At 43.6% G+C, this 26,632-nt stretch overlaps 1 protein-coding gene and 1 long non-coding RNA gene across 11 annotated transcripts in view; one reads left to right on the forward strand and one right to left on the reverse strand.

Moving 5' to 3' along the window:
* Window positions 1-214: 214 nt before the first annotated feature.
* On the forward strand, window positions 215-25,436 carry LOC128932632 (uncharacterized). Its single transcript, XR_008482693.2, has 2 exons — window positions 215-340; window positions 25,239-25,436. It is a non-coding gene; the product is annotated as an uncharacterized LOC128932632 (long non-coding RNA).
* WDR31 (WD repeat domain 31) overlaps window positions 3,655-26,632 on the reverse strand; it is a 29,788-nt gene continuing 6,810 nt past the window's right edge. For 5 of the 10 annotated variants that reach the window (XM_078374799.1, XM_078374803.1, XM_078374791.1 and 2 more), the window contains 9 exons: window positions 25,201-25,344; window positions 24,303-24,432; window positions 22,915-22,989; window positions 15,837-15,981; window positions 15,637-15,737; window positions 14,344-14,411; window positions 13,189-13,330; window positions 8,313-8,475; window positions 3,655-6,775 (listed from right to left, as the gene is read on the reverse strand). In XM_078374799.1, coding sequence (XP_078230925.1) covers window positions 6,615-6,775; window positions 8,313-8,475; window positions 13,189-13,330; window positions 14,344-14,411; window positions 15,637-15,737; window positions 15,837-15,981; window positions 22,915-22,989; window positions 24,303-24,432; window positions 25,201-25,316 — 1,101 coding nt within the window. In that variant the 5' untranslated portion in view covers window positions 25,317-25,344 and the 3' untranslated portion in view covers window positions 3,655-6,614. Of the gene's footprint in view, window positions 6,776-8,312; window positions 8,476-13,188; window positions 13,331-14,343; window positions 14,412-15,636; window positions 15,738-15,836; window positions 15,982-22,914; window positions 22,990-24,302; window positions 24,436-25,200; window positions 25,345-26,632 lie in introns of all 10 variants that reach the window. The other 5 variants (XM_078374784.1, XM_035255133.3, XM_078374787.1 and 2 more) reach the window with 1 other exon arrangement.

Below are 26,632 nucleotides of genomic sequence, written 5' to 3' on the forward strand. Positions count from 1 at the left end.
CCATGATGCCCTGCCCAAAGCTGGGATTTTCAATTTGCTGTCTGTAGGATCTTGAATGGCAGGATGCTATGTTCCAGACCCTGGGGAGATAACATCTGGAAATGGGCTAGATGTTCCTTCCTTCCATGATGTTTAAACCCATGTTGCTTATTCCATAGATGCAAACACCTTCTACCTGCCCACCTCCCCTCAGCCTTCAGTTACTACTACCACCAGGACGATGCCAGAGGGGGCCTTGGTGGCCAGAGCCAATCTGCACATCAAAGACCTGAGCTTCCATCTGGTCTCTGCACATGCTGTGACCCTGGGCAAGTTGCTTTTTCTTCTCTGTAGAACACAGGTAATAATCTCCATGATGCCTTTATTAGAGTGTTGTTTTACTGGAAGAATCAGATGAGGTTATGATTGTGAAAGTAGTATGTAAAATACAGGGCACTGTACACATATAAGGTTTTATTGTTAAAGTCTGGCCTCGTCACTGGAGCTGTCAGGGAGAAGGCAGATGCCAAAACTAGTTGGCCCAGCTTCCTTCTGTGATTGGCTCTGCAGCAAAACATTCCCCTGTGCACTTTTCAACATCTACACACTCATCTTTAAAATAGAGGGTTGTAAAGGTCAAGGGCACAAAGTGTTGCCAAGGGCATGGAACAACGGACACTCCACTAACGCTTCTGCACAGCTTGTGGGAAGTAAATTGGTACAAAATAATGGGAAATTGACAAGATCTACTAAAACTGATCATGTGAATTCCCCTATGGCCCAGCAAGTCCTCTGCTAGTTATATAATAAACACAGGTATTGCAGATGTTCACGAAAAGACGTTATATTAGGATGTTCATAGCAGCACTACTTGTAAGAATCACAAACTAGAAACTGCCCCCAAATGTCCATCAGTAGTTAAATGAATAAATTACAATATTTTCATGCAATGGAATAAGATACAGCATAAGAGTTAATGGTATTGAACTACATGCAGCAATATGGAACAATCTTATAAACATGTTGAGCAAGAGAAGACTGACAAAAATAAGAGTACATGCCCGTCTCACTAATCTGTACTTGTTTCGCTGCATAATAAGGTTAGAACCCAAAACTTAAATGTCTCTTTTTTTTTTTTTTTTTGAGACGGAGTTTCGCTCTTGTGACCCAGGCTGGAGTGCAATGGTGCGATCTCGGCTCACTGCAACCTCCGCCTCCTGGGTTCAAGCAATTCTCCCGCCTCAGCCTCCTGAGTAGCTGGGATTACAGGCACGTGCCACCATGCCCAGCTAATTTTTTTGTATTTTTAGTAGAGACGGGGTTTCATCATGTTGACCAGGATGGTCTCAATCTCTTGACCTCGTGATCCACCCACCCACCTCGGCCTCCCAAAGTGCTGGGATTACAGGCTTGAGCCACCGCACCCGGCCAACTTAAATGTCTTAAAACAACAGATTGGTTACTTCTCATGAGAAGATGGAATAGCTGTGTAATTTCTCTTCTGATTTCACCTCAGTTGACTTATAAGGCTGCACTCAGCTGCAGATTTGGCTGGGTGGGAAGGTCTGAGGTACCCTCACGTGATCTTGTTCTGGCAATGCTCCGTTCTTTCCCAGGTGGCCTAGACCACTTTCCTTACATGGCAGTCTGAGGGCAGCATTCCAAGACAGTGAAAGGAGAAGCTGCAGAGTCTTAAAGCTAAAGGTTGTAACAGGCAAGGGTTGTAAGGGCCCAGCCTCAGGAGCTGTATTGTGTCCGTTCCTCTGCATTCTATTGATCACACCGCAAGTCAGAATGCCAACCCAGATTCAAGGGTGTGAAAATAGACTCTACCTCTCCACGAGTAGAAGTCACATTGCAAAGGGGGGTCACACATACAGGAATGGAGAAATCTGTGGTCCGTCTACCATGATACACTATGACTCCATTTACATAAAGTAGAAAAACGGGTAAAATCCATTTATGCTGTTACAAATGCCTTGACAAATGGGCCTGGAGAGGACTATGAGAGACCGTCTGGGTTCCTGATGTGTTCTGCTTCTTCATCTAGGTACTGATGACCAGACTGTTCCATTTACGACCAGCAAGCTATGAATTTAAGATATCTGAAACTTTTTTTTTTTTTTGAGACAGAGTTTTTGCTCTTGTTACCCAGGCTGGAGTGCAATGGCACGATCCCAGCTCACCGCAACCTCCGCCTCCTGGGTTCAGGCAATTCTCCTGCCTCAGCCTCCTGAGTAGCTGGGATTACAGGCACACGCCACCATGCCCAGCCAATTTTTTGTATTTTTAGTAGAGACAGGGTTTCACCATGTTGATCAGGATGGTCTCGATCTCTTGACCTCGTGATCCACCTGCCTCGGCCTCCCAAAGAGCTGGGATTATAGGCATTAGCCACCGCGCCCAGCCGATATCTGAAACTTTTTATATGATTACTATACTCGAAAGTTTAGAGGTTATAGAGTGGTATTAAAAGAATGCAGTTCATTTCCCTTTCCAGTTACAGTCCCATCCATCAGGCTGGTGGAGGAGCTCATCTCCTCAATGTTACTTGGGACCCTCACTTTCTTCTCTCTTGCTGTGCCATCATCTTGTCCTCATTGAGAGTCGAAGCTGTTGCTGGCAGTCTGCATTCCAGCTAGTGGAGAGGGATCAGAGGGGTAGTCCTAGACAAGCACATTCCTTGCAAGCTAATAAGGCAGAAGTTACACACATTACTTCCACTCACAATCCACTGGCAAGCACTGATTCTCATGGTCTGCCTAGCTGGGAATGTAGTCTCTTAGCTGGGCAGCCTGTGCCAAGGAGATGTGCCGATTTCAGGAAAACAAGTAGCAGTCTACTGCATTTCTTTTCTTTTCGTTTTGAGATGGAGTCTCACTCTGTTGCCCAGGCTGGAGTGCAGTGGCGCAATCTCCACTCACTGCAGCCTCTGCCTCCCAGATTCAAGCGATTCTCCTGCCTCAGCCTCCTGAGTAGCTGGGACCACAGGTGCGTGCCACCATGCCCAGCTAATTTTCGGATTTTTAGTAGAGATGGGATTTCACCATTTTGGCCTTACTGGTCTCAGACTCCTGGCCTTCAATGATCCGCCTGCCTCAGCCTCCCAAAGCACTGGGATTACAGGTGTGACCACTACCCCTGGCCCATCTACTACATTTCTAATGATAAAGCTGCTCTTTAATAATTACGTTTGAGAAGACCATTTGGAAATAGTTCTTTTCTCACTGTCAGACTGTAAAAACACCAAGTGACCTGAGTTCTACACTTTTCTGTGCCAAAATGAAGAAAATTAATAATAAACATCCATTTTTCCTTAAGTATATACATTTAAATCATATATAAGTAAATATATACACTTATTTCCATTTAAAATATGCAATTGGCCAGATTCCAAGGGTTTATACACCTTCCTGGAAAAAAAGTCATCTATCTTTAAAAAATTCCTTGATAAGATTTTAGAGGGTAGCCTCTAAAATGAAGTGTTCAATGAATGTTCAAGGAATGAATGAATTTTAGCCCGTATCTTAGGTGCTGAGAGTATCTCAATGACATGGTATTCAACTACATGCAGCTTTAGGGCATATCAGTCTAAAAAACATCCTCTACAAACACTAACATTTACTAATCTATTTTCTACTTAAAATGAATAGATAATTTGACATGAAGCACACGTACAGTTTGTGGAAATAATTTTATTGGTAATAGGACCCTAATAACTCATCGGAGCCCTACTATCTTCTCACATGTACTTTCCTTCTCCTGGCAGCCTGTCCCGCTTCCCTGGGACCCCCTCCCAACTCATTCCCATGGATTTTCTGACTTGCCTATCTCCCCTCTGGGAAAAAGTGTCAGCTGCAGCACTAATAATCCAGCACATGCTAGGACTGTCCCTGAGACAGCGGTCTACTGCCCCTAGGCACTTGGGCAGGGGATCTACTTGGAGCCAGAAAGTTAAAAACTGGTCTGGAAGATACAAACAATGTCATGGTCTATGACTTTGTGACATCATGCAAACATCACAAAAGGCTGCAAAGAAAAGTGATTGGGCTTTGAGTCAGGCTGACCCAGATTCATACCGAGTAGCTGGGACCACCACACTCTGTGGTGTTACACTTAATATGTGTGTAACTTTGGGCAAAGTACTGCATGTCTCTAGAGTCGGCTTCCTCATCTGTGAAATGGAAATAATACAGGAATATTGGGAATAATAAATGAGAACAAATGTATTTAGCCCTCTGTAGATGCTTAGCAACATAGCTTCCTCTCCCACTACCCCTTTGCCTTTCCAGAGTTGAAAGATCCATAGCAAGGAATCAAAGGAGTGTGGAACAACGACTAAAGTGTTAGAGGAGAAGATCTAAGAATAGACAAAGGAATAGTAAATGTTTCATATGGAAAAGGGAACATTTAGTTTGGACAGGAAGGACAATAAATAACTACGGCTACCATTTGTCAATGCCTACCACCTTTCCTGGCATTTAAAGTAGTTATGTCCAGTCTTTAGAACGGCCCTGTGGCGAGGTATGATCATGAGCCCCATGTTATAAAGTGAAGAGGAAAAAGATTTTATAACTTGCCCAAGATCATCCAGTTAAATGGAGAAGTGGAGGTTCTCAGTCCAATATGACTCTTTATACTAGCTTAAGAACAGACTCTCGGCCGGGCGTGGTGGCTCAAGCCTGTAATCCCAGCACTTTGGGAGGCCGAGATGGGTGGATCATGAGGTCAAGAGATTGTGACCATCCAGGTCAACATGGTGAAACCCCATCTCTACTAAAAATACAAAAAATTAGCTGGGCATGGTGGCACGTGCCTGTAATCCCAGCTACTCAGGAGGCTGAGGCAGGAGAATTGCCTGAACCCAGGAGGCGGAGGTTGCGGTGAGCCAAGATCATGCCATTGCACTCCAGCCTGGGTAACAAGAGCGAAACTCCGTCTCAAAAAAAAAAAAAGAGACTCTCAGTTGGATGCGGTGGCTCATGCCTGTAATCTCAACACTTAAGGAGACTCCAAGACTGATGGATCACCTGAGCCCAGGAGTTTGAGATCAGCCTGGACAACATGGCAAAAACCCGCCTCTACAAAACACACACACACACACACACACACACACACACACACACACACACACACAAATTAGCCAGGTATGGTGGTGCATGCCTGCAGCCCCAGCTACTCGGAAGGACTGATTGAGCCCTGGTGACCAAGGGTGCAGTTAGCCATGATCACACTGATGGAACAAGGAAGGTGGCTGTCAGCCACTGGTATCAGAGACATGCAGAGGCCAGAGAAGACAAATGCAAAATCTTTCTTTGGCTGGTACTTGTCAGAAAGGGAATCTCCAGGCCTCATGTGACTTATGTGTGGGCATCTCTGAAGGCAGGAAGGACTTCATTTTCCCTGGAGGAAAATGGGCCTGTGAGCACGAGGCTGAGGACTGACTCCTGGGGGCCACACAGGCAGGCCTGAGCACCTTGCCTCTCCTCACTGAAGGGGCTTAACATCTGGGGCACAGTTGACTCCACCCCTCTCCTTTTTCCTGTATGTTCTTCCCCCACTCCCCCGCAAGACAAGGTTTCATTCTATCACACAGGCTGGAGTGCGGTGGCATGACCTCAGCAGCTGGGACTACAGGCACGTACCACTACACCGGCTAATTTTTGTATTTTTTAGTAGAAATGGGGTTTCACCATGTTAGCCAGGCTGGTTTCAAACTCCTGACCTCAAGTGATCTGCCCACCTTGTTTTTCCTATACGTTCTAATGTTATTTCAGAGATCCCCTTTGCCTCACTCTGGCCATTCCAAATACATATATATATATATATATATATGTTTCATTTATATAAATCCAAATAAAAATATTAAAATTGTAAGTGAGATATTTTTGGCCTTCATCTTTGAATCTCAATGTTTTCTCATCTGTAGAACAGGTGTGCTAACTCCTATAACTCTGGCCAATGCCCATGTGGTTCTTGGCTGCATCGAGCCATCTCAGGTCTGATTGTCACACGAGCTCAGTAGCTTTGGGCTAGGGGGTACTGCCCCCCCTCCCCCTCAACTCTGCTGCCACTTTGAATAGAAGTCAAAGCTTTCACTTTCTTGCCCTTACTTTGATTCTTCACATTGCTGAGGAGCAGTGACTGGAGCTTAATCTCACTGTCTATAATCTGTCTCCTCTATGGAGCTAAACTATTCTTTCCCATCTCCGTTATTTTTGAGGTAACCAAAACAGTCTCTCTCCCCACTGCCTTTTTTCTTTTGTAAAGACTTGGAAAGGATCAGTTCCGGAGGCTCGAGCCCTGTTCTGACTTTCACAGAGGACTGCCACTCTTTACACTGACAGGTCATCATTCTGAGCAATAAACTTTTTCTGAAGAGTAGTCCTGAAAGGTCACTAAAAGTTACATTTGTGTTTAACTTAGAGAACTTTAGTCCATGTTTCTGGACTCTATACCTGATTTTGAATTACTTGACTTAAATTATTTGACTGATACACTGATACATCTTCTAAAGAACCTAATCAAAGAATACCAGCCCTACGTCACACTCGCTGCAAGATAACAGGGAAAGACACAAAGCCACGCTGAGGAGGGGCCATGGTTTGATATTGTCCAGGGAGTGTCTCTTGGCCTCAGAAAGCTGCCACTTCCTGCAGTTCCAGCCCTTGGCTGTGGTCCACTCTGAGTAAGTGAATTCCTCTGTTAAAACTTGCACATAGTAAGGAGATGGCATCACCAACAGCCAGAGAAGTCAAGGGTCCTGATCCATCCAGAGTCAAGGTGAAAAGGCAGGCTGGGGGGGAAAGCGGAACCGGCAGATTAGGCCAAGAGTGTAGCATCATGAAATGTGATGTCTTCATGAGAAATGCGAGGAAATAAAGCATTTTCTGTACATATCTAACCCGTATGAGAGAGGCCCCACTTCTGAGCAAAGCAAACCAGGGAGGTCAGAACTTGGGCCAACCCCATGACTTCAATGGTAGAAAATGGCACAGGGACCAAACAGGATGCATATCATTACCAAGAAGTATGCTCAGACAATCGGGGTCTCATGGCTAAGGACATGGTACAAAGATGCCCTCAGTCACCTGCCCAGAGAGTAAAGCAGGGCCCAGGCAGGGAAAGAAATACAAGGATACTGATCTTTAGCTGCTGGCTTCCTGAGGTCTTGATGTCTTGGAGATGAAGGGTAATGGGGGAGCCTGAAAAGCATTCTTTGGGGGTTTCAGCTGATCCAGTCTCCCTCTATCTGCATCTTGGAGGCCACTCTTCTAAGAACTACAGGCACATACTTGGTGGGCAGAGAAGCTGAGCCACTTGGTCAGGTCAACACTTTCAGACCTCATTCTGCTTGGTCAGGTTTATGATCATTAAGTCTAAAACATCTGCTTTTTCTCCTCATGCAACTGTTACACCTGGGTGGCTGGAGAAGCCACTCCAGATAAGGAAGGGTACAGCAGGCTGTCCTTACTATGGAAGTTTGGCTTGTGGCCACCGCTGTTTGCAGAGTGCCCACAAGACATGGTCCCGCTTTTTTCTCTGAGGGAACTACCCTGTCTCCCCTGAAAGGAGCTGAGTTCTAGAAGATTGCTGTAGGAGAGATTTGGTTTCAAGTTCTTTAAGTCAAGCTATTTCTGTCTGTGGCAGAACCCTGTGTCCAGGGCAGAATAGATGGAGGCAGTGGGGTGCTGGTAAAGCAACTTTCTGGAAGAAAAACCACCACTAGTGATTCACAGCACTTGTCAATTTTAATGGTATGAATGCCTCCACCGTGATCAGATTTCAGGCTACCAAAGGTTTAAACGTCAGCTCATAAAAATCCTGAATATTTAACAATTGGCCAGCAAGAGCTGGCTCCAGCAGATCCAGGACTCTGGGGAGCTCGGTTGCATAAGACATCTTTTTCTCTGATGTTTTGAAATGTTATGAGCTTACCGAGTTCTTAAACTTCAGCTACAGAATCAAAACAGGGCAGAGACTTTCTGAAACTGTCCTTACCCTCACCAAGAGCTGAGGCTTTCATTTTAGTCCTTAAAAGAAGAATTCAAAAATGGCAATTCTTGTTCTCTTTTCCAGATATTCTGAGTGTCACAAATTAGAATGTCATGAGGAACTTCAGTTAGAAAGAATAGTTCTCAGGAATGAGTCTATATGACATGGTACCAGGGGATTCATGGGGATAGCATCTTGATATCACCTCTTAACCATGGGCCTGGACAGTGGCAAAAGATGGGTGGCTTTGTAATGTTGAGCAATGGGAAGAAGGAGTTTTAAAGAAGGCTTCAGGACTTCATGTATCTTTTGAGGAGAACTGACAGCAGGCTTCTTACCTCCAGTGTCTTGATTCCAAATCTTCACCTTGCAATCGTGTGATGAGGTAGCAATTAAAGGCATCAAGGCCAGTGCTCTTGGTAGAAAGACACAGGATGAAACAGTCTGGAAATGCCCCCTATACTCACATATTCTGTTTCGAGTCTGTCGTAGGTCCCACAACTGCAAAGTAATGACATGGACCAGCTCATACTTACTTGTCTAGCTTCATCCGTGAATATCCATCTACCCCCACTCCCACCATGCACCTATTCCCTCCACTTACCTGCTCATGTAGCTACCCCTTATCTTCATCCATCCAGACCCAATGACCCATCCATCCAGTGATTATTTTAAGCCTCAATTATGTCTCAAACAACCCTGGTTAAGAATGTGTCAGAAGAGTTTTTTCCTCTTTAATGGTTAGAAAATTCAAAGCTCCCAGTCCTACAGCATGATGGAACAGTATGGGGTTGTTTGCTTTCTTTTTTTTTTATTTTTTTATTTTTATTTTTTATTTATTTTTTTTTTTGGGGGGGGAGGAAGGCAGGAAGGGAGGGAAGAAGGACGGTAGGGAGGAAGGAAGGGATGAAGGAAGGAAGGAAGGGAGGAAGCATGGAGGGAGGGAGGGAGGGAAGGGAAGGAAGGAAATCAAGCAATGAGAGAGACATTGCCGACCTGGATCTAGAGGTTTACAAGTTGATTTCTTTTTTTTTTTTGAGAGAAGGAAAGAAAAAAAAAAAAATAAGTAAAGGAGAGGAAGAAAGAGGAAGAAAAAGAGGGAGAGTAAATGGAAATATTGCTTTATTTTGAAAAAAAATTGGGTATTAATAATGGCCAATCAATGTTTCATTTAAACTTATGGGTAGGTGTGATGTGGTATTGACAAGAATGTATATTTTGTGTATTTGAAGTGGAGATCTCTATAAATATTTATTAAGTTTACTTGTTCTGGATCTGAGTTCGAGTCCTTGATATCCTTATTAATTTTCTGTCTCATTGAATCTAAGTCTCCTATCTGGGTGTTAGGATCGTTAGCTCTTGTTGTTGCATTGATCCTTTTACCACTGTATCTTTGTTGCTTTAAAATCTATTTTATCCGCTACAAGATTTGCAACTCCTGCTTTTTATTTATTTATTATTTATTTTTGCTCTCTATTTGGTTGGTAAATCTTTCTCCATCCCTTTGTTTTGAGCCTTTGTGTATCCTTGCATGTGAAACAGGTCTGGATGTAACATGCCGTTTGGTTTTGGCTGTGTCTTTTGATTGGGGGATTTAGTCAATTTAAATTTAGGGTTACTGCCATTTGATGTTGACCGGCTGTTTGATCCATTCGTTGGTATAAATTCTTCTTTATGTTGGTGCTCTTTACTTTATGGTGTATTTTTAGAAAGGCTAATACTGGTTGTTTCTTTCTGTGTGTAATGCTTCTTTCAGAAGCTCTTGTAAAGCAGGCCTGGTGGTAATAAAATCTCTGAGTTCTTGCTTGTTCATAAAAGATTTTATTTTTCCTTCAGTTGTGAAGCTTAGTTTGGCTCGATATGAAATTCTGGGCTGAAGGTTCTGTTCTTTGAGAATGTTGAATATTGGCCCCCACTCTCTTCTGGCTTGTAGAGTTTCTGCTGAGAGATCTGCTGTAAGTCTGATAGGCTTGCCTTTGTGGGTAACATGACCTTTCTCTCTGGCTGCCCTTAGTATTTTCTCCTTCGTTTCAACCCTGGGGAATCTAACGATTATGTGCCTTGGGGTTGCTCTTCTTGAGGAATGTCTTTGTGGTGTTCTCTGTATTACCTGGGGTTGAATGTTGACCTGCTTTGCTAGTTTAGGAAAATTTTCCTGAATAATATCCTGAAGGGTATTTTCCAGCTTGGATTCATTCTCTCCGTCGCATTCAGGTACACCTATCAAACGTAAATTTGGTCTTTTCACATAGTCCCACATTTCTTGGAGACTTTGCTCATTCCTTTTTATCCTTTTTTCTCTAATCTTTTCTTCACGTTTTATTTCATTAAGTTGGACTTTGACCTCTGATATCTCTTCTTCTGCTTGAACAATTCGAGTGTTTAAACCTGTGCATACTTCTCGGAGTTCCTGTATTGTATTCTTCAGTTCCATTAATTCACTCATACTCCTCTCTAAGTTGTCTATTCTCAATAGGATTTCATCAAACCTTTTTTCAAAGTTCCTAGTTTCTTTACGTTGGGCTACAACATGTTCTTTTAACTCACCGAAGTTTGTTATTATCCATTCCTTGAAGAGTGATTCTGTCATCAGGAGGCGCTCATTCTCCATCAAGCCTTGTTCCATTGTTGATGTGGAACTGTGATCATCTTTAGAGGGAGAGGCGCTCTGACTTTGAGTATTCTCAGCTTTTTTACGCCGGTTTCTTCCCATCATTGTAAATTTATCCTCCTGTCGTCTTTGAAATTACCAACTTTCAGATTAGGTCTCTTGAGTGGACGTCCAGGTTGTTAGTTCCCAGGGCCAGAGCAGCGGCGTTAAAACTGATGGTGCTTTTTCTGCCCAGGATTCTCCTGTCTGGCTTCCTTCTTGTTTCTGTAGTAGGCGACTCTGCCTTCCCAGGACTCCAAACCTCGGTCAGATGGGGAACCCGTCCCGTTTACTCTGTGCCGAGACCTGCTGCACCGAGGTGCCGTCACAGCCGCTGCGCCGGGCTCTGGTATTGTGCTGGGGGCCCGTGGGGGTCCTCCAAATGTGTTTACTCTGCTCCGAGAGCTGCCACACCGAGGTGCGGGCGGAACCACTGCGCCGGCCACGAGAGTCACGCTGGCGACCCGTGTGTTTCCTCCACTGAGGGATCTTCTGCTCCGTGAGCAACCAGACTTTGTATGAAAGTGTGGCGTCCTCTAGTTCTCCGCGCCTTCCCTGAGAGCTGCAATCTCGGGATGTTAGCGATCGGCCATCTTGGATCGTTCCGCAACTCTGTTTGCTTTCATGGCAACTCAACAGCTGCCTTATTTCAACCTCTTGACATCTGTGGGTCCTGTGGGGACCCCATGGTTAAAGGTACCCCATAGGTATAAGTACATCTAGGTGGAGACATTTTGATTTAATGTTTAGATGCTGACCCTTGATGTGTGAAGACTAGTGTCTACAAGAGGGAAGTGCCAGCCAGTGCTGCCAGTCCCTCTCTCATTGACACAGATCAGACCACAGCTGGAGAATAATGTTCAGGGAGGAGAGCAAATTGAATTATGTCCAAAAAGATAATGAAGTTATTGGACAGCATGTTATCCAGGGAATAGCTGTAGGAGCTAGAAATGTTTCACTTATAAAAGAAATGCTACATTCAAAGCCTGCGACACCCCAATCTACCATTTACAAGGGATGTGGTCTTGTGTGAGGGATGTCAACTTGCCATACCTCTATTTCCTTGTCTGTAAAATGGGAATTATAGTAGTACCTAACTCGTGGGGTTGTTTTTAATGATTAAATGAGATAGTACATGTAATGTGCTCAGCCTGGTGCCCAACACACAAGAAATGTTCGATAAAATGGGAGCCATAGGCCATGAGAGGTGGCTCACGCCTGTAATCCCAGCACTTGGGGAGGCTGAGGTGGGCAGATCACGAGGTCTGGAGATCAAAACCATTCTGGCCAACATGGTGAAACCTCGTCTCTACTAAAAATACAAAAATTAGCCGGGTGTGGTGGTGTGCACCTGTAGGACCAGCTACTCAGGAGGCTGAGGCAGGAGAATCACTTGAACCCAGAGATGGACGTTGTAGTAAGCCAAGATCGCACCACTACACTCCATCCTGTCGACAGAGTGAGACTTCATCTCAAAAAAAAAAGGAGCCATATTGTTCTGTTTGAATACTAGATAACCCTTTTAATGGATATTCTACAATTATGAATCTAAGGTATAATGGAGGAGCCTAGGCAATCTACCCTTCAAAATTAACCGCAAGGAAGGCATATGGATGGCCCTGGACCAACACTGGAGCTCCAAATTTCCTAAAAACCTTGAGCTTCCTTTACTGTGGCCATGTGTATAATGGGAATAAATCTGGTTCTTCAAACAGTCCCTCCCCTCTGCAAGCTCTGCTGATGTCTCTGGAGTAGAGACATCAGCAGGCTGGTTCTGCGTTTAGCTCTTCTCTACCTTGACTCTCATCCCATTCCTCTTTCCTACTACCAATTCAGAGGGCCCAATTTGATGAATGTTTCTTTTTTCTTTTTTTTAAGAGATGGGATCTCTCTTGTTGCCCAGGCTGGCCTCAAACTCCTTGGCTCAATTGATCCTCCCACCTCAGCCTCTGAATAGCTTGGACTAAAGGTGCATACCACCATGCCCAGCTAACTTTTAATTTTTTTTTTAATAGAGACAGGTTCTTGCTCTGTTTCCTAAGCTGATCTCAAACTCCTAGGCTCAAGTAATCCTCCACCTTGGCTTCCTATATGATTTTTTTTTTCTTTTTGAGATGGAGTTTCACTCTGTCAACCAGGCTGGAGTGCAATGACACGACCTCAGCCCACTGCAGCCTCTGACTCACTGGTTCAAGCGATTTTCCTGTCTCAGCCTCCCAAGTAGCTGGCATTACAGGCACGTGACACCATGCCCAGCTAATTTTGTATTTTTAGTAGAGATGGGGTTTCATCATATTGGTCAGGCTGGTCTTGGTCTCCTGATCTCGTGATCCACCTGCCTTGATCTCCCAAAGTGCTGGGATTACAGGTGTGAGCCACTGTGCCTGGCCAGAATGTTTCTTAAATGAAGCACATGGAATGCAAAGGATCACTCAGAGTATGCCTTTGAAAGAGGCCTGAGCCATTAGCAAAGCCTGCCTGTATAGCTCAGCAACAGGCACGAGGCCAGAGTAAGCGACCTATTCATCGGCAACCAGATACCTGGACCCCACACAGTCTCCTACCGTGGCTTCACAGCCTTCTCCTCCGAAGCCATTGCTGCAGGAGATACACTTGTGTCCATCCACGCTGACTTCACAGTAGGTCTGAATGTGTTGCTTTGCAGGAAACATATGAGCTACCTGCAGCCCCCGACTGTCCCATAATCTGAAAGAGATTAGGGCAGGAAATTAGCTTGCAGTAAGTGTGGCTGAAATACACCCGTATTGTCCCACTACCATAAAAGTCTTGGCTCTTTGCTGCGTAAGCCAGTCAGATTGGAAAGGCATGATTTGCCTAAAAACAGCAGCATGAACCAGATCAACCTCTGAGATTCTAAAGCTGGCAGGAAATAACCAAACTGAATGACATCTGAGTTCTTTCTATTTTGAGATCAGTTAATAGAAATTGAGACCAAGCATCTTAATTGTACAAGTCAATTTGTTAATTTGGTCCTTTGAGACACTGCTTTCCATGGACAAAAGGATATTTCTATGCCTGTGACTTAAATTTTTTAAAAAGATACTTATTATGATATGGAAGATCAGTCATCATTCAGAATCAGTTACAAAAGATTTACATACAGGTCATGGCCAACCTTGGCTATGGGGTCCACTGGGGACGGTTTTGTTTTGCTTCTTATTTCATTTTTCCCTCTTTACTCCATTCATACCATTTTCTAAGGAGAATCTCTTCTGAGAACCAAAGTTTCTCGTTGTGCTCTCCAGTCTAAGAACTATTGACTTTACTGACTCCCCTGATGCTGATTTCAACCCTGCTTCCCCAGGGGGGGCTTCAGCTGAGGGCTGGATGACTGAGAACACCAGCAGCCATGCAGAGGTAGCAAGGAGAGCCAGGCAGCCTGACAGGGTGTAACAAGCAAGTGACTGATTCTGGAGTTAACCTGAACACGTTCACACAGCAGGAGCTGGCCGAATCAGATGCTCTGAAACCATCCAGAACAGGGGCTTTTACCTGGCCTGATCTCATGGCATCTAATCTCTACCTTAATGATCCATGGGGCCAGAGCAGAGAGGCCCCAGCACCAGTGAAGTTCAGAGGAAAAGAAGGCTCTGGGAAGGGCAGAGCCATGTGGAGAAGCAGAGTGGGAATGGAGCCACATATACATGGGAGCAGCAAACCTCACCAGAAACACTTTCACTGCTGCTCAGTAAGCCTACCTGAGGGTTTTATCTTCAGAGGTCTGTAGTATGTATGGTTCTCTGGGGACCCAGCACAGGTGAGTGACCTAGAAAAAGCAAAATATTTAGAGCTTCTCCACACCAAGTCATTCCTCTGCTGTAATTCCTGTCAAATGTGCTAACTGGTATCACTGTGCCTCTTCTCAAGGATTCTGAACTAGCAAATTCATTTACAGGGATCTTACATTTTGCAGATACCTATCAGTCATGCATGCTCTACCTGCATCTCTTAGGTTATCAGCAGCAAGGTAGCAGCTGGGCCAGTTGTAAGCACCAAAATACATACAGATGCCCTTAGAGTGCCTGATACCCCAGCTGTGTGGCAGCTAAACAGCCCCTGTTGTAAGGTGGGCTCACTGAAACTCTAGCCCCAACACCTCATGGGGATCAGGAAGGGCATTTGTGTTTCTCTTTACCCTGCAGGCCCCTTCTGGACAGGCATAAAACAGTTTCCAAAATAACAGGATTCTCTTTTCTTCCAGTAACCTCCACTAATAGAGAGGGCATGGGCAAGCAGATATGACCATTGGCAGTGGTCTTCAAAATTAGAAAAGATGACTGGGCCTGAAAGTTGATGACCACTGAAGAACATTTACTATGGGTCAGGCACAATGACAGGTGTTTCACTTCTAGTATCTCAATTCAGCCTCTGAAGAAACTTAGCAGGTAATAGAACACTCCCCATTTTATAAATGAAGACACAGACACTCTAAGAGATTAAGTAACTTCCTTGAGATAACATAGCTCGTAAGTAATAGATCCGTGATTTGAACCTGGGTATGACTGGCTCCAAAGGCTCTGCAGTTTATACCAGTCTGCTACTAGAAAACAATGGGTCCTTCAAAAGCAATGCAAATTCTACATAAAGCAAAAGGTAATGCTTATTTCATGATATTATACATATGAACATACAATTAGCATAAGCTGTGAGCTCCTAGAAGACAGGAACTATGTCCTTGGTCACTAAACCTGTTCCTAGCACACTGGCCCACAGTAGAAATGGAGTAACAAAACAAATAATGAAGACACCTTCTTAAATTCCAATATAAGTGAGTAAAATCATTGTCTGGAGCAGAAGACTCAAGGGACCATCTAGTCTAATAACCCTGAGAGGCCAAGGTCTCACATCAGGTTAGGTGACAGCAATGGGGACCCATGCTCTAATTCCTGCCCATGGGCCTCCTGACCTCTCCCCCCAACCTCCACCAGGGCCTTTCCTTTACCCCATGCTCCTTCCTGCTGTCCTGTTCTGTACCAAGTTTGAGTTCATACCACGTTCCTGGAGACAGATGCTCTTTCCACAGTCTGTCCTGTCACCACATCCCACAGAAGCAGGGTGTTGTCCCGGGAGCCAGTGCACAGCTGTGATGAGTCTTTGGAAACAATGGTGAGAAGACAGCCTGTGAGTAGGGACCTGAATAGGGCTTTTCAGAAAGTACAAAGGTGTCGGGAAGAGCTCCGTTTTGTTTTACCTGGACTCACGGCCAATCCAGTGACCACCATGGAATGGCCACACAGTTGCTGCCTTGGTTGTGAGGCACCATGCAAGTCCCACATCATGACTATCCTGTCACGAGAGGCGCTGAAGAACTGGCTGGATTTGGGAATACAGGATACCTACTCAGGGAAAAAACAACAAAATTGAAATAGCTCTAGTGTGCTAGTTGGACTGGACTTTAAATTGGGGGAAAGATGGGTCTGCATAACTCCCTCCCCACACACACCTCATTTATTTGAGACAGAGTCTCGCTCTGTCACCCAGGCTGGAGTGCAATGGCATGATCATGGCTCACTGCAGCCTCTGCCTCATAGGTTCAAGCAATTCTCCTGCCTTAGCCTTCCCGGTAGCTAGGATTACAGGCACGCACCACCAAAATACAAAAATGCCCGGTTAATTTTTGTATTTTCAGTAGAGACGGAGTTTCACCATGTTGGCCAGGCTGGTCTTGAACTCCTGACCTCAGATGATCCACCTGCCTTGGCCTCCCAAAGTCCTGGGATTGCAGGCGTGAGCCACTGCACCCAGCCCCGACACACACTTCTTAAAAGAGTAATACCTAAGCTTGAAATCTATTAATGTAAAGCGTGGGCCAGTCTGAATTTCCACCTTTTTCAATGTTGTGCTACCTTTTACTTTATGTAGCAGTATTCCTCCTATCCTTTGGGGTAAGGTTAAAAATCTTTCCTCCTCTGAAACCCCACCTCTACAAAAAATACAAAATTTTGCTGAGTGTGGTGGCGTGCGCCTGTAGTCCCAGCTACTCAGGAGACTGAGGCAGAATAATCGCTTGAATACAGGAGGCGGAGGTTGCAGTGAGCTGAGATCACACTATACTCCAGCCTGGGTGACAGAGCGAGACTTGGTCTCAAAAAAAAAAAAAAAAATGCCTCCTTAGATCATGTTACCTTGGTGGGGATGTCCCCCTCTTGGGCTTCATATAGAACTTCCTCCTGTGGGATTCCTTTTGCACTTGATCATCACCACACCCTAAAACGGGTACTGTACTGTTATGACAGGTAATTCTGTTGTACTTACGAATTTGAAGTGAATCTGTTCCATTTCATGCTTTTTACCTTGAATACAACTTTGCTCGATATTGTTATCATCCCAACGCCTGGTCTGTTTGTTTACATTTGCCTGATACATCTTTGCTCACCTGTTTTTCCTCTTCTGATCTCTTCCCTCATGTTTCTTTTTTTAAATTGTGGTAAAATATACATAAAACTTGCCATTTTAACCATTTTTAAGTGTACAGCTCAGTGGCAACAAGTACATTCATTGTTGTGGAACCACCACCACCATCACCTCTAGAACTTTTTTATCTTTCCAAACTGAAACTCTATACCCTTTAAACAATTACTCTCCATTTCCCTCTCCCCGCAGCCACTGGCACCCACCGTTATTCTGCTTTCTGTCTCTATGGACTTGACTATTCTAGGTACCTCATGTAAGTGGAATTATACAATATTTATCCTTTTGTGTCTAGCTCTTACTTAGCATAATGTTTTCATTTTCAAGGTTCATCCATCTTTGTAACACGTATCAGAATTTGATTCCTTTTTTTTTTTTTTTTTTTGAGACAGGGTCTTGCTCTGTCATCCAGTTCACTGAAACTTCCAGTTCATGGGCTCCAGCAATCCACTTGCCTCGGCCTCCTGAATAGCTGGGATTATAAGCATGCACCACCATGCCTGGCTAATTTTTGTATTTTCTGTAGAGACAGGGTTTTGCCATGTTGCTCAGGCTGGCCTCGAACTGCTGGGCTCAAGTGATTTGCCTGCCTCAGCATCCCACAATGGTGGGATTACAAGCACGAGCCACTGTGCCTGGCCTATTTCATTCCTTTCAAAGGCTGAAAATAGCCCATTGTATGTATATTACCACGTTTTGTTTATCCATGAATCTGTTAAAGGACATTTGGGTTGTTTCCAGCTTTTGGGTATTGTAAACAATACTGCTATTAATATGGGTGTACAAATATCTGTTCTATCTTTACTTACTGTTTTACTTTCAATCTTTAAGCTGCTTTGCAGTAGATATGTGTTATTTATTTATTTATTTATTTATTTATTTACTGAGACACAGTCTTACTCTGTGGCCCAGGCTAGAGTGCAATGGCATGATCTCTGCTCACTGCAACCTCTGCCTCCCAGGTTCAAGCAATTATCCTGCCTCAGCCTCCCAAGTAGCTGGGATTACAGGCACGTGCCACCCTGCTTGGCTAATTCTCTTTTTTTATTTTTAGTAGAGCTGGGGTTTCGTCATGTTGGCCAGGCTGGTCTTGAACTCCTGACCTCAAGTGATCTGCCCACCTTGGCCTCCCAAAGTGCTGGGATTACAGGTGTGAGCCACTATGCCCCACCTAGGTATGTCTCTTTTAAACAATGTATAGGTGGCGTTAGTTTTTAACTCAGTAAAAGTACTTTTTCAATAAATAAATTTAGGCTGGGTGTGGTGGCTCATGCCTGTAATCTCAGCACTTTGGGAGGCCGAGGTGGGCGGATCACCTGAGGTCAGGAGTTCGAGACCAGCCTGGCCAACATGGAGAAACCCCATGTCTTAAAAAAAAAAAAAGTAAATTTATCCCAATTACATTTATTGCTATCATATGTAAGTTTGGTCTTGTTTCTTCCATCTTTTCTGTTAGTTTTTGAAAAATATTTTGCCATATTTTCATTGTCTTCTTTTTCTATAAAACTGTGTATTTGTTTTGTTTTTTTTAATTTTAATTTTTGAAAAAAAGATGGGGTTTCACCATGATGGCTGGTCTTGAACTCCTGACCTCAGGTGATCCGCCCACCTCGGCTTCCCAGAGTGCTAGGATTACAGGTGTGAGCCACCACACCCAGCCAAACTGTATATTTGTTTTTAGATATATTTTTCTCTCTCTTTATATTTTTAACATAAAGAATACATAATTTAAATTCTTCTCATGATACCTCAATATATGTATTAATAACCTTAAAATTATATTCTCAATTTATTAAATTCAGAAAGAAAACAGAAAAAAATTTTTTTCTTTAATTAGCACAATTATATTACTTCTGGCTCATTCCCATGTTTGAAGGTACTCTCTTGGATTTTTATCCAGTGTATTATCATATTATTATTTTGCATTTTATACATATAAATTTTTAAAATAATTAAAACAATTACATTTCATCTCATAACCCTAGTTTTGGCAATTCTTTAGACATAATTGTGTTTAATTGGATTGAAGCCTCATACAGTGAATTCAGTTTGCAACTTCTTTAATATTCATTGGCTTTATTATTCATCATTCATTCACATTCTTTAATAATATACCTTCAACTACATTATTGAGGAATGCTTTACATATGGCAAGATTTTACAAATTTAAGAATGTATTTCTAGGCTGGGCATGGTGGCTTATGTCTATAATTCCAGCACTTTGGGAGGCCAAGGTGGGCAAATCATGAGGTCAAGAGATCAAGATCATCCTGACCAACATTGTGAAACCCTGTCTCTATTAAAACTACAAAAATTAGCTGGACATGGTGGCGCGCACCTGTAGTCCCAGCTACTTGGGAGGCTGAGGCAGGAGAATTGCTTGAATTCAGGAGACAGAGGTTGCAGTTAGCCGAGATCATGCCATTGCACTCTAGCCTGGTGACAAAGCGAGACTTCATCTCAAAAACAAACAAAAAGACAAAGAATGTTCTTCCATTGACTTTACATATGAGCAGCATTCTCCCCACATTAAGATCTTTCCTTCCTTCCCTTCCTTCCTTCCCTCCTTCCTTTCTTCCTTCCTTCCCTCCTTCCTTTCTTCCCTCCTTCCTTTCTTCCTTCCTTCTTTTTTCTCTTTTTATGTCTGTCTTTATTGTCTTTCTCCCTCCTTCCTTCCTTCCTTCCTTCCTTCCTTCCTTCCTTCCTTCCTTCCTTCCTTCCTTCCTATTCTTTCTCTCTCTCTCTCTCCCCGCTCTCTCTTTCTTTCTGACTGGGTCTCACTATGTCACTCAGGCTGGGGTGCAATGGCACAACTATAGCTCACTGCAGCCTTCATCTCCCTGGCTTAAACAATCCTCTTGCCTTAGCCTCCCAAGTAGCTGAAACTATAGGCATACACCACCACAACTACCTAATGTATCTGTATTTTTATTTTTAGTGGAGATAGGTCTTGCTCTGTTGCCCAGGCTGGTCTTGAACTCCTGAGCTCAAGCAATCCTCCCGCCTCAGCCTCCCTAAGTGCTGGGATTACAGGAATGAGCTATCCTGCATGGCCAATTTTTACTTTTTAATAATATTTTTCCTCAAGTATTTTCTCTCCCAGATAATTCTTCTATTGTCTTACTTTTTTTTGAGATAAAATCTTGCTCCATTACCAAGGCTAGAGGACAGTGAAATGATCACACCTCACTGTGGCCTCAACCTCCTGGGCTCAAGTGATCTTCCCACATCAGCTTCCTGAGTAGCTGGGACTATAGGCGTGCACCACCACATCCAACTAATTTTTTAATTTTTTGAGGAGATAGGGTCTTATTATTGCCCAGCTGGTCTCAAACTCTTGGGCTCGAGCAATCCTCCTGCCTTGCCTTGCCAAAGTGCTAGCATTACCGGCATGAGTCACTGCACCTGGCTTGTCTTATTTTTTCAATTTCTTGTTTCATAGAGTACATGTTCTCTTAATTTATAAAGAATAAAAAGTATTAATCAAATTTTGTCTCTGCTTCTTGAGTAGTTCTTCCTTCAAAGTGTTTTTTCATCTGACATTAGCTTGTTACATGTATATCTTTTTTCTTTTTTTTTTTTTTTTGAGATGAAGTCTTGCTCTGTAGCCCAGGCTGGAGTGCAGTGGCACGATCTCAGCTCATTGCAAACTCCACTTCCCACATCCTGGTTCAAGCAATTTTCCTACCTCAGTGTCCCAAGTAGCTGGGATTACAGGCACGAGCCACCATGCCCAGCTAATTTTTGTATTTTTTAGTAGAGATGGGGTTTCACCATGTTGGCCAGTCTGGTCTTGAACTCCTGACCTCATGATCTGCCTGCCTCATCCTCCCAAAGTGCTGGGATTACAGGTGTGAGCCAATCTAGACATACAGGCCTCACGTTAGATCCTTTCTGCTTGTTGATCTTTTCATCTTTGAATGAGGGCAAGTCCAGTCTTTGGTAGTAAGTCCAATAAGGCTTGATACAGGCTCAACTGTTACATGCACACACATACACATGCACACACGCACACACACTCACACAGTCAATTCTCTCTCATTTTCTTTCCTTTTGGTCCAAGGTCTACTATAACTTGATTTGTCATCCTGAATATCGATGGTTGATTATGTCTTGTCTGTTCAGTACTCAGTCCTTCAGCTCTTTTGTGTGTGGTATTTGTTTGTTTTGAGACACAATTTCCACTTTGTCACCCAGGCTGGAGCTCAGTGGAGTGATTATAGTCACTGAAACCTCAAACTCCTAGATGCAAGCAATCCTTCCACCTCAGCCTCTCAAATAGCTGAGACTACAGATGTGTGCCACCATGCCTGGCTAAGTTTTTTAAATTATTTTGTCGAGATGGGGTCTTGTTATGTCCCAGGCTGGTTTTAAATTCCCGGCCTAGGGTGGATTGCTTGAGGACAGGGGTTGGAGACCAGCCTGGCCAACACAGCAAAACCCCATCTCTACTAAAAATACAAAAAGTAGCTGGGTATCATGGCACACACCTGTAATCTCTGCTACTTGGGAGGTCAAGGCAGGAGAATAGCTTGAACCCATGAGATAGAGGTTGCAGTAAGCCAAGATCACACGATAAGAGAGTGTGATGCTCCATCTCAGAAAACAAAACAGGACCGGGCGCAGTGGCTCACGCCTATAATCCCAGCACTTTGGGAGGCCGAGGTAGGTGGATCACGAGGTCAAGAGATCGAGACCATCCTGGTCAACGAGGTGAAACCCCGTCTCTACTAAAAATACAAAAATTAGCTGGGCATGGTGGTGCATGCCTGTAGTCCCAGCTACTTGGGAGGCTGAGGCAGGAGAATTGCTTGAACCCAGAAGGCAGAGGTTGCAGTGAGCCGAGATCGTGCCATTGCACTCCAGTCTGGGAAACAACAGTGAAACTCTGTCTCAAAAAAAAAAAAAAAACAAAAAATTCCCGGCCCCAAATGATCCTCCTGCCAAAGCACTGGGGTTACAGGTGTGAACCACCATACCTGGCCAGTCCTTCAGCATTTTAGGATGACCAGAAGAAGCAGAAGCAAGCTGGCAGCAAACTCAACTTTGTTACATTGTCTTGTTTTACTGGTAAACAATCTATATCTTTAGTCCTCATCTTTCTAAACAAAGGCTGTTGGGAGGACCATTCAGGACCAGCTCTTTTAGTGAAATCTGCACTCTGCTAAATAACTGGGAATAAGTGTATTAGAGTATGGTGTTCTCTATCAGAATAGTTCAAAACACAGTGTATCTGGCAAGCAAATATCCTATTCTATGCTATGGGATTGTGGCTGATGCCTAGTTTCATTATAAATGAAGTGTGCATCTTAATTTTTTATTCATTTGTATGCAAATGACTTTTGCATACATTGCATACATTAGGTGGACTTCACAGAGAGGAATTATATAAATTGGCTTCTCTATCATTTTTGCTGGAAGCTTACTCTAGTCTGCAATGCTATCTAACAAATTACTCTTTATTTCACTTTTACTGAATTTTTATTAAATGTCCCCAACTAGACTAGAAGCTTGCTGAGCACAGGGATTTTGTCATTTTCCTAGCTATCTTAAGTACAGGTTAAGCCTTCAGTACTGTCCCTGTTGAGTCAGGATAGGTCAGGGAGAGTTGTTATCAGTTGTGTTCTATTTACTACTTCTATTACAGGCTTAATAACAAAAGAAAAATTGTGTTTGAGAGGCAACAATAACTAAGTGAATGGTTTGCTCTGTTTCTCCTGGAGTAGGACTTCACAGCATCAAATGAAGCCTTTGCATTTTTCCTTAAGACCAAAGATTCAATCATCCTTAATATCTAAAACTATTAGTATCCTTTATTCAGTTCCAAATTGCCTTTATAATAATCATTTGACAATTACCTTGGTGATCTCATGTTCATGTCCTTTGAACCTTTTCACCACATTTCCAGTTTTCCAATTATAGGCCACAACTGTCTGAAGAGAGTCAAGATTTTAGTTTCATTACTCAATTCTTGTTAAACTGAAACTAGCTTCCACTTCATTCCCCAGCTTACTTTCTCTCTTCTCACTCCCTCTCTGTTCAGGAACTCGCTTGAAGCATTAGGCCTTTACTGTTGTGTCTGCCCCTCCTCACATGCCCCTCCTTTTGAGTTTCTTTTCTTTCCTCCTGGTTGTTCTCTGTCTCTCCCTCAGATACTGGACCACTGCTGTAAACTTACTGATGGGTTTGGGCAACATTCCCCAAGAACTGATTCCAATGGAGGTTCTGGTTGTAGATGCTGATGGAGAATTCCACATAGGGTTAGATTTGTTTTCTCTATTGTACTGTATTTTTTTGTTGTGGTGTTTTTTTAAAAAAAATTACCATTTTAGGCTTGGCGTGGTGCCTCATCCCTGTAATCCCAGCATTTTGGGAGGCCAAGGTGGACGGATCACCTGAGCTTGGGAGTTCAAGACCAGCCTGAGCCTCTACCTCCCAGGTTCAAGCAATTCTTGTGTCTTAGCCTCCCTTCAAGCAATTCTTGTGTCTTAGCCTCCCGAGTAGCTGAAATTATAGGCATGTGCCACCATGCCTGGCTAATTTCTATATTTTTAGTAGAGATGGGGTTTTGCCACATTGGCCAGGCTAGTCTTTAACTCCTGTTCTCAAGTGATCCACTTGCCTTGGCCTCCCAAAGTGCTGGGATTACAGGTGTGAGACACCGTCCCGGCCCATTATTAGTATTATTAACTACAAAAAGAATTAGCAGTCGTGCTACCAGTATCCCATCTGTGAGTGCTATGATAGATCCAAATGCGAAAGAGAAATGTGAGAATGGGAGGCAGGAGGACAAAACCATAGGGGGAATCACGATGCTTATCAGTGTAGAGAGCATAAAAGAAGAGATTAGAAAGTTCCTTTTGCTGACAATTAACTCCTCTGTCTCCACATAGGTGTAATATGGGATTAGTGGGAAGTATAATCTTTGCCATTTATAGAAAGCATGTGGGTGGCCAGGCATAGCGTTAAGGATCTCGCCTCCATTCTTTGATTTAATCTTTACAGCCACCTATGAGGTAGCATTATCATTCCCACTTGACAGATAAGACTGAAGCTCAAAAAATGTAAAGACTTGTCCAAACTAATGGGAAGCGGCCAAGCAGGGATTTAAATCCAGTCTTTCTAACTCTAAAGCACATACTTTTACACTCATCAACCCTGCTTCAAGAAATGCAATACTTCCTTTCAAAATATCTTCATTTCCCTGCAATAAAGTTCGTTTCCCGGGAAGCACGGCAAATCCCACCTTATCTTTCCCTCCAGAGACACAAAGGTCTGAGTTCAAAGCAGCAACGACAAAGACGGTATCCATGTGAGCTGGGCTATACTCCTGAAAAGCTTTAGTTTGAATTCTCTCTTCTATAATTTCATCAGGCCTGCTAAAAAGAGTATGGAAAATGAGGGACCCAATGGCATGGGAGTGGGTGGGGGTGGGGTGAGGTGGGGTGGGGAGAAGAATGTGGGTTAAGAAGGCAATTCAGGCCAGACTAAGGAGAAATATTTAAAAAGGAGAAGAGAAGGGAGACTCACTGACATGGTCAGCAATGGTATTATTTACTCTGAAAATGTGCAGAATGACTGAAGGGTTGGAATCCGATAAAGGGGAATCCTGAAGCCAGGAAGCCAGGAATCTTTCTTTGCTCACACTAGTGATTAATCTTAAAGATTTAGGGCCCTTCTGTGTATGGGTACAGACACTAGCTAATACTGTTTTTTTCTTTTGAGACAGAGTCTCTGTTTCCCAGGCTGGAGTGCAGTGGCGCACATGGCTCACTGCAGCCTCGACTTCCTGGGCTCAAGCAATTCTCCCACCTCAGTCTCCCAAGTAGCTGGGACTATAGGCTTAAGCCACTATGCCCAGCTAACTTTTGTATTGTTTGTGGAGTTGCCAAGGGTTTTGCTGTGTTGCCAAGGCTGGTCTCCAACTACTGTGCTCAAGCAATCTGTCCACATCGGGCTCCCAAAGTGCTGGGATTACAGGCGTGAGACAGCACACCCGGCTCTGGCTGTTTCTTATCCAAAAGAAAACACACTAAACTATTCAGGGAAGGTCATCAACATTTGCCCTGGGCCTTCTCTTTCTTTAGCGGGGAGTTTTAATGAGACATGATAAAACCTGGGATCCCAGGGGAGGATTGCTGTACCTGTATTTATAAGTGCTGTGTTTGAGTTTGCTTTGCAGTTTCCCCATCACAGAACAAAACCTACACGAAACCTTCTGCAGAGGAGCTGGTTTCAGTTGGCACCTGAGTTGCAGCATCCCTTGTGGCTGCTGGAAGTTGTGTTCCCTGTTTAATAAAAGGAAGAATACATACTGTTAATTTTGTTAGGTACAATAATGGTAGTATGATGTTAAAAATAAATTCTTTTTTTAGACGAATTAATTGTATGCTTTTGATTTTCCTCCTCACCCTACTTCACCCTTATGGCCCTAAGGTTGCAGATACACAAAAACAAAACTGATTTTAAAAAAGACTAAGAAGTCCTTTAATAAGTTAAACACAGAACTGCCATATGGTCCAGCACTTCTACTCCTGGGTTTACAGCCAAAAGCACTGAAACAGATGTTCAAACAAAAAGTTGTGCACAAATGTTCACAGCAGCACTGTTCACAGTGGCCAAAAAGTGAAAACAACTCAAATATTCAGCAGATGAGTGAATAAACATCATGTGGTCAATCCACACAATGGAATATTACTCTTCTATTAAAAGGAATGAAGTACTTGTACATACTACAACATGGGTGAATCTTGAGAATATCATGCTAAGCAAGAGAAGCCAGACACAAAAGTCTACATATTTTATATTCTATGTATATGAAATATCCATAGTTGGCAAACCTATAGAGACAAAAAGCAGATTAGCAGTTGCCAAGAGCTGGGATAAGGAAGAGTTTGGAGAGTGACTGCTTAATAGATACAGATAGAATGCAATGCAGAATATCTTAATAGGCCAGATACAGTTTAGATATGTGTCCCCTCCAAATCTCATGTTGAAATTGGATCCCCCACTGTGGAAGGCATGGCTTAGTTGGAGGTGTTTTGGTCATGTGGGCAGATCCCTCATGAATGACTTGGTGACATCCCTCCGGTAATTAGTGAGTTCTCACTCTTATTACTTTCCAAAAGAACTAATTGTTTTAAAAATGCCTGGCACCTCCCCCCTCACCTGGTTCCTTCCTCTCTTGCCATGGGATGCCCGCTCTCCTTTGCCTTCTGCCATGGTGGAAGCTTCCTGAGGCCTCCCCAGAAACAGATGCCCACATCATGCTTTTTCTACAGCCTGCCAAACCGTGAGCCAAATAAATGGCTTTTCTTTGTAAATTACTCGGTCTCAGTTATTGAATTTATTTTATTTTTGAGACAAGAGTTTTGTTCTTGTTGCCCAGGCTGGAGTGCAATGGCCCAACCTCGGCTCACTGTAACCTCTGCCTCCCAGGTTTAAGCAGTTCTCCTGCCTCAGCCTCCTGAATAGCTGGGATTACAGGCATGCGCCACCATGCCCAGCTAATTTTTGTAGTTTTAGTAGAGGTGCGGTTTCTTCATGTTGGTCAGGCTGTTCTTGAACTCCCAACCT

Source organism: Callithrix jacchus, chromosome 1 (assembly GCF_049354715.1).
Source record: "Callithrix jacchus isolate 240 chromosome 1, calJac240_pri, whole genome shotgun sequence".
In the NCBI taxonomy this organism is placed as follows: Eukaryota; Metazoa; Chordata; class Mammalia; order Primates; family Cebidae; genus Callithrix; species Callithrix jacchus.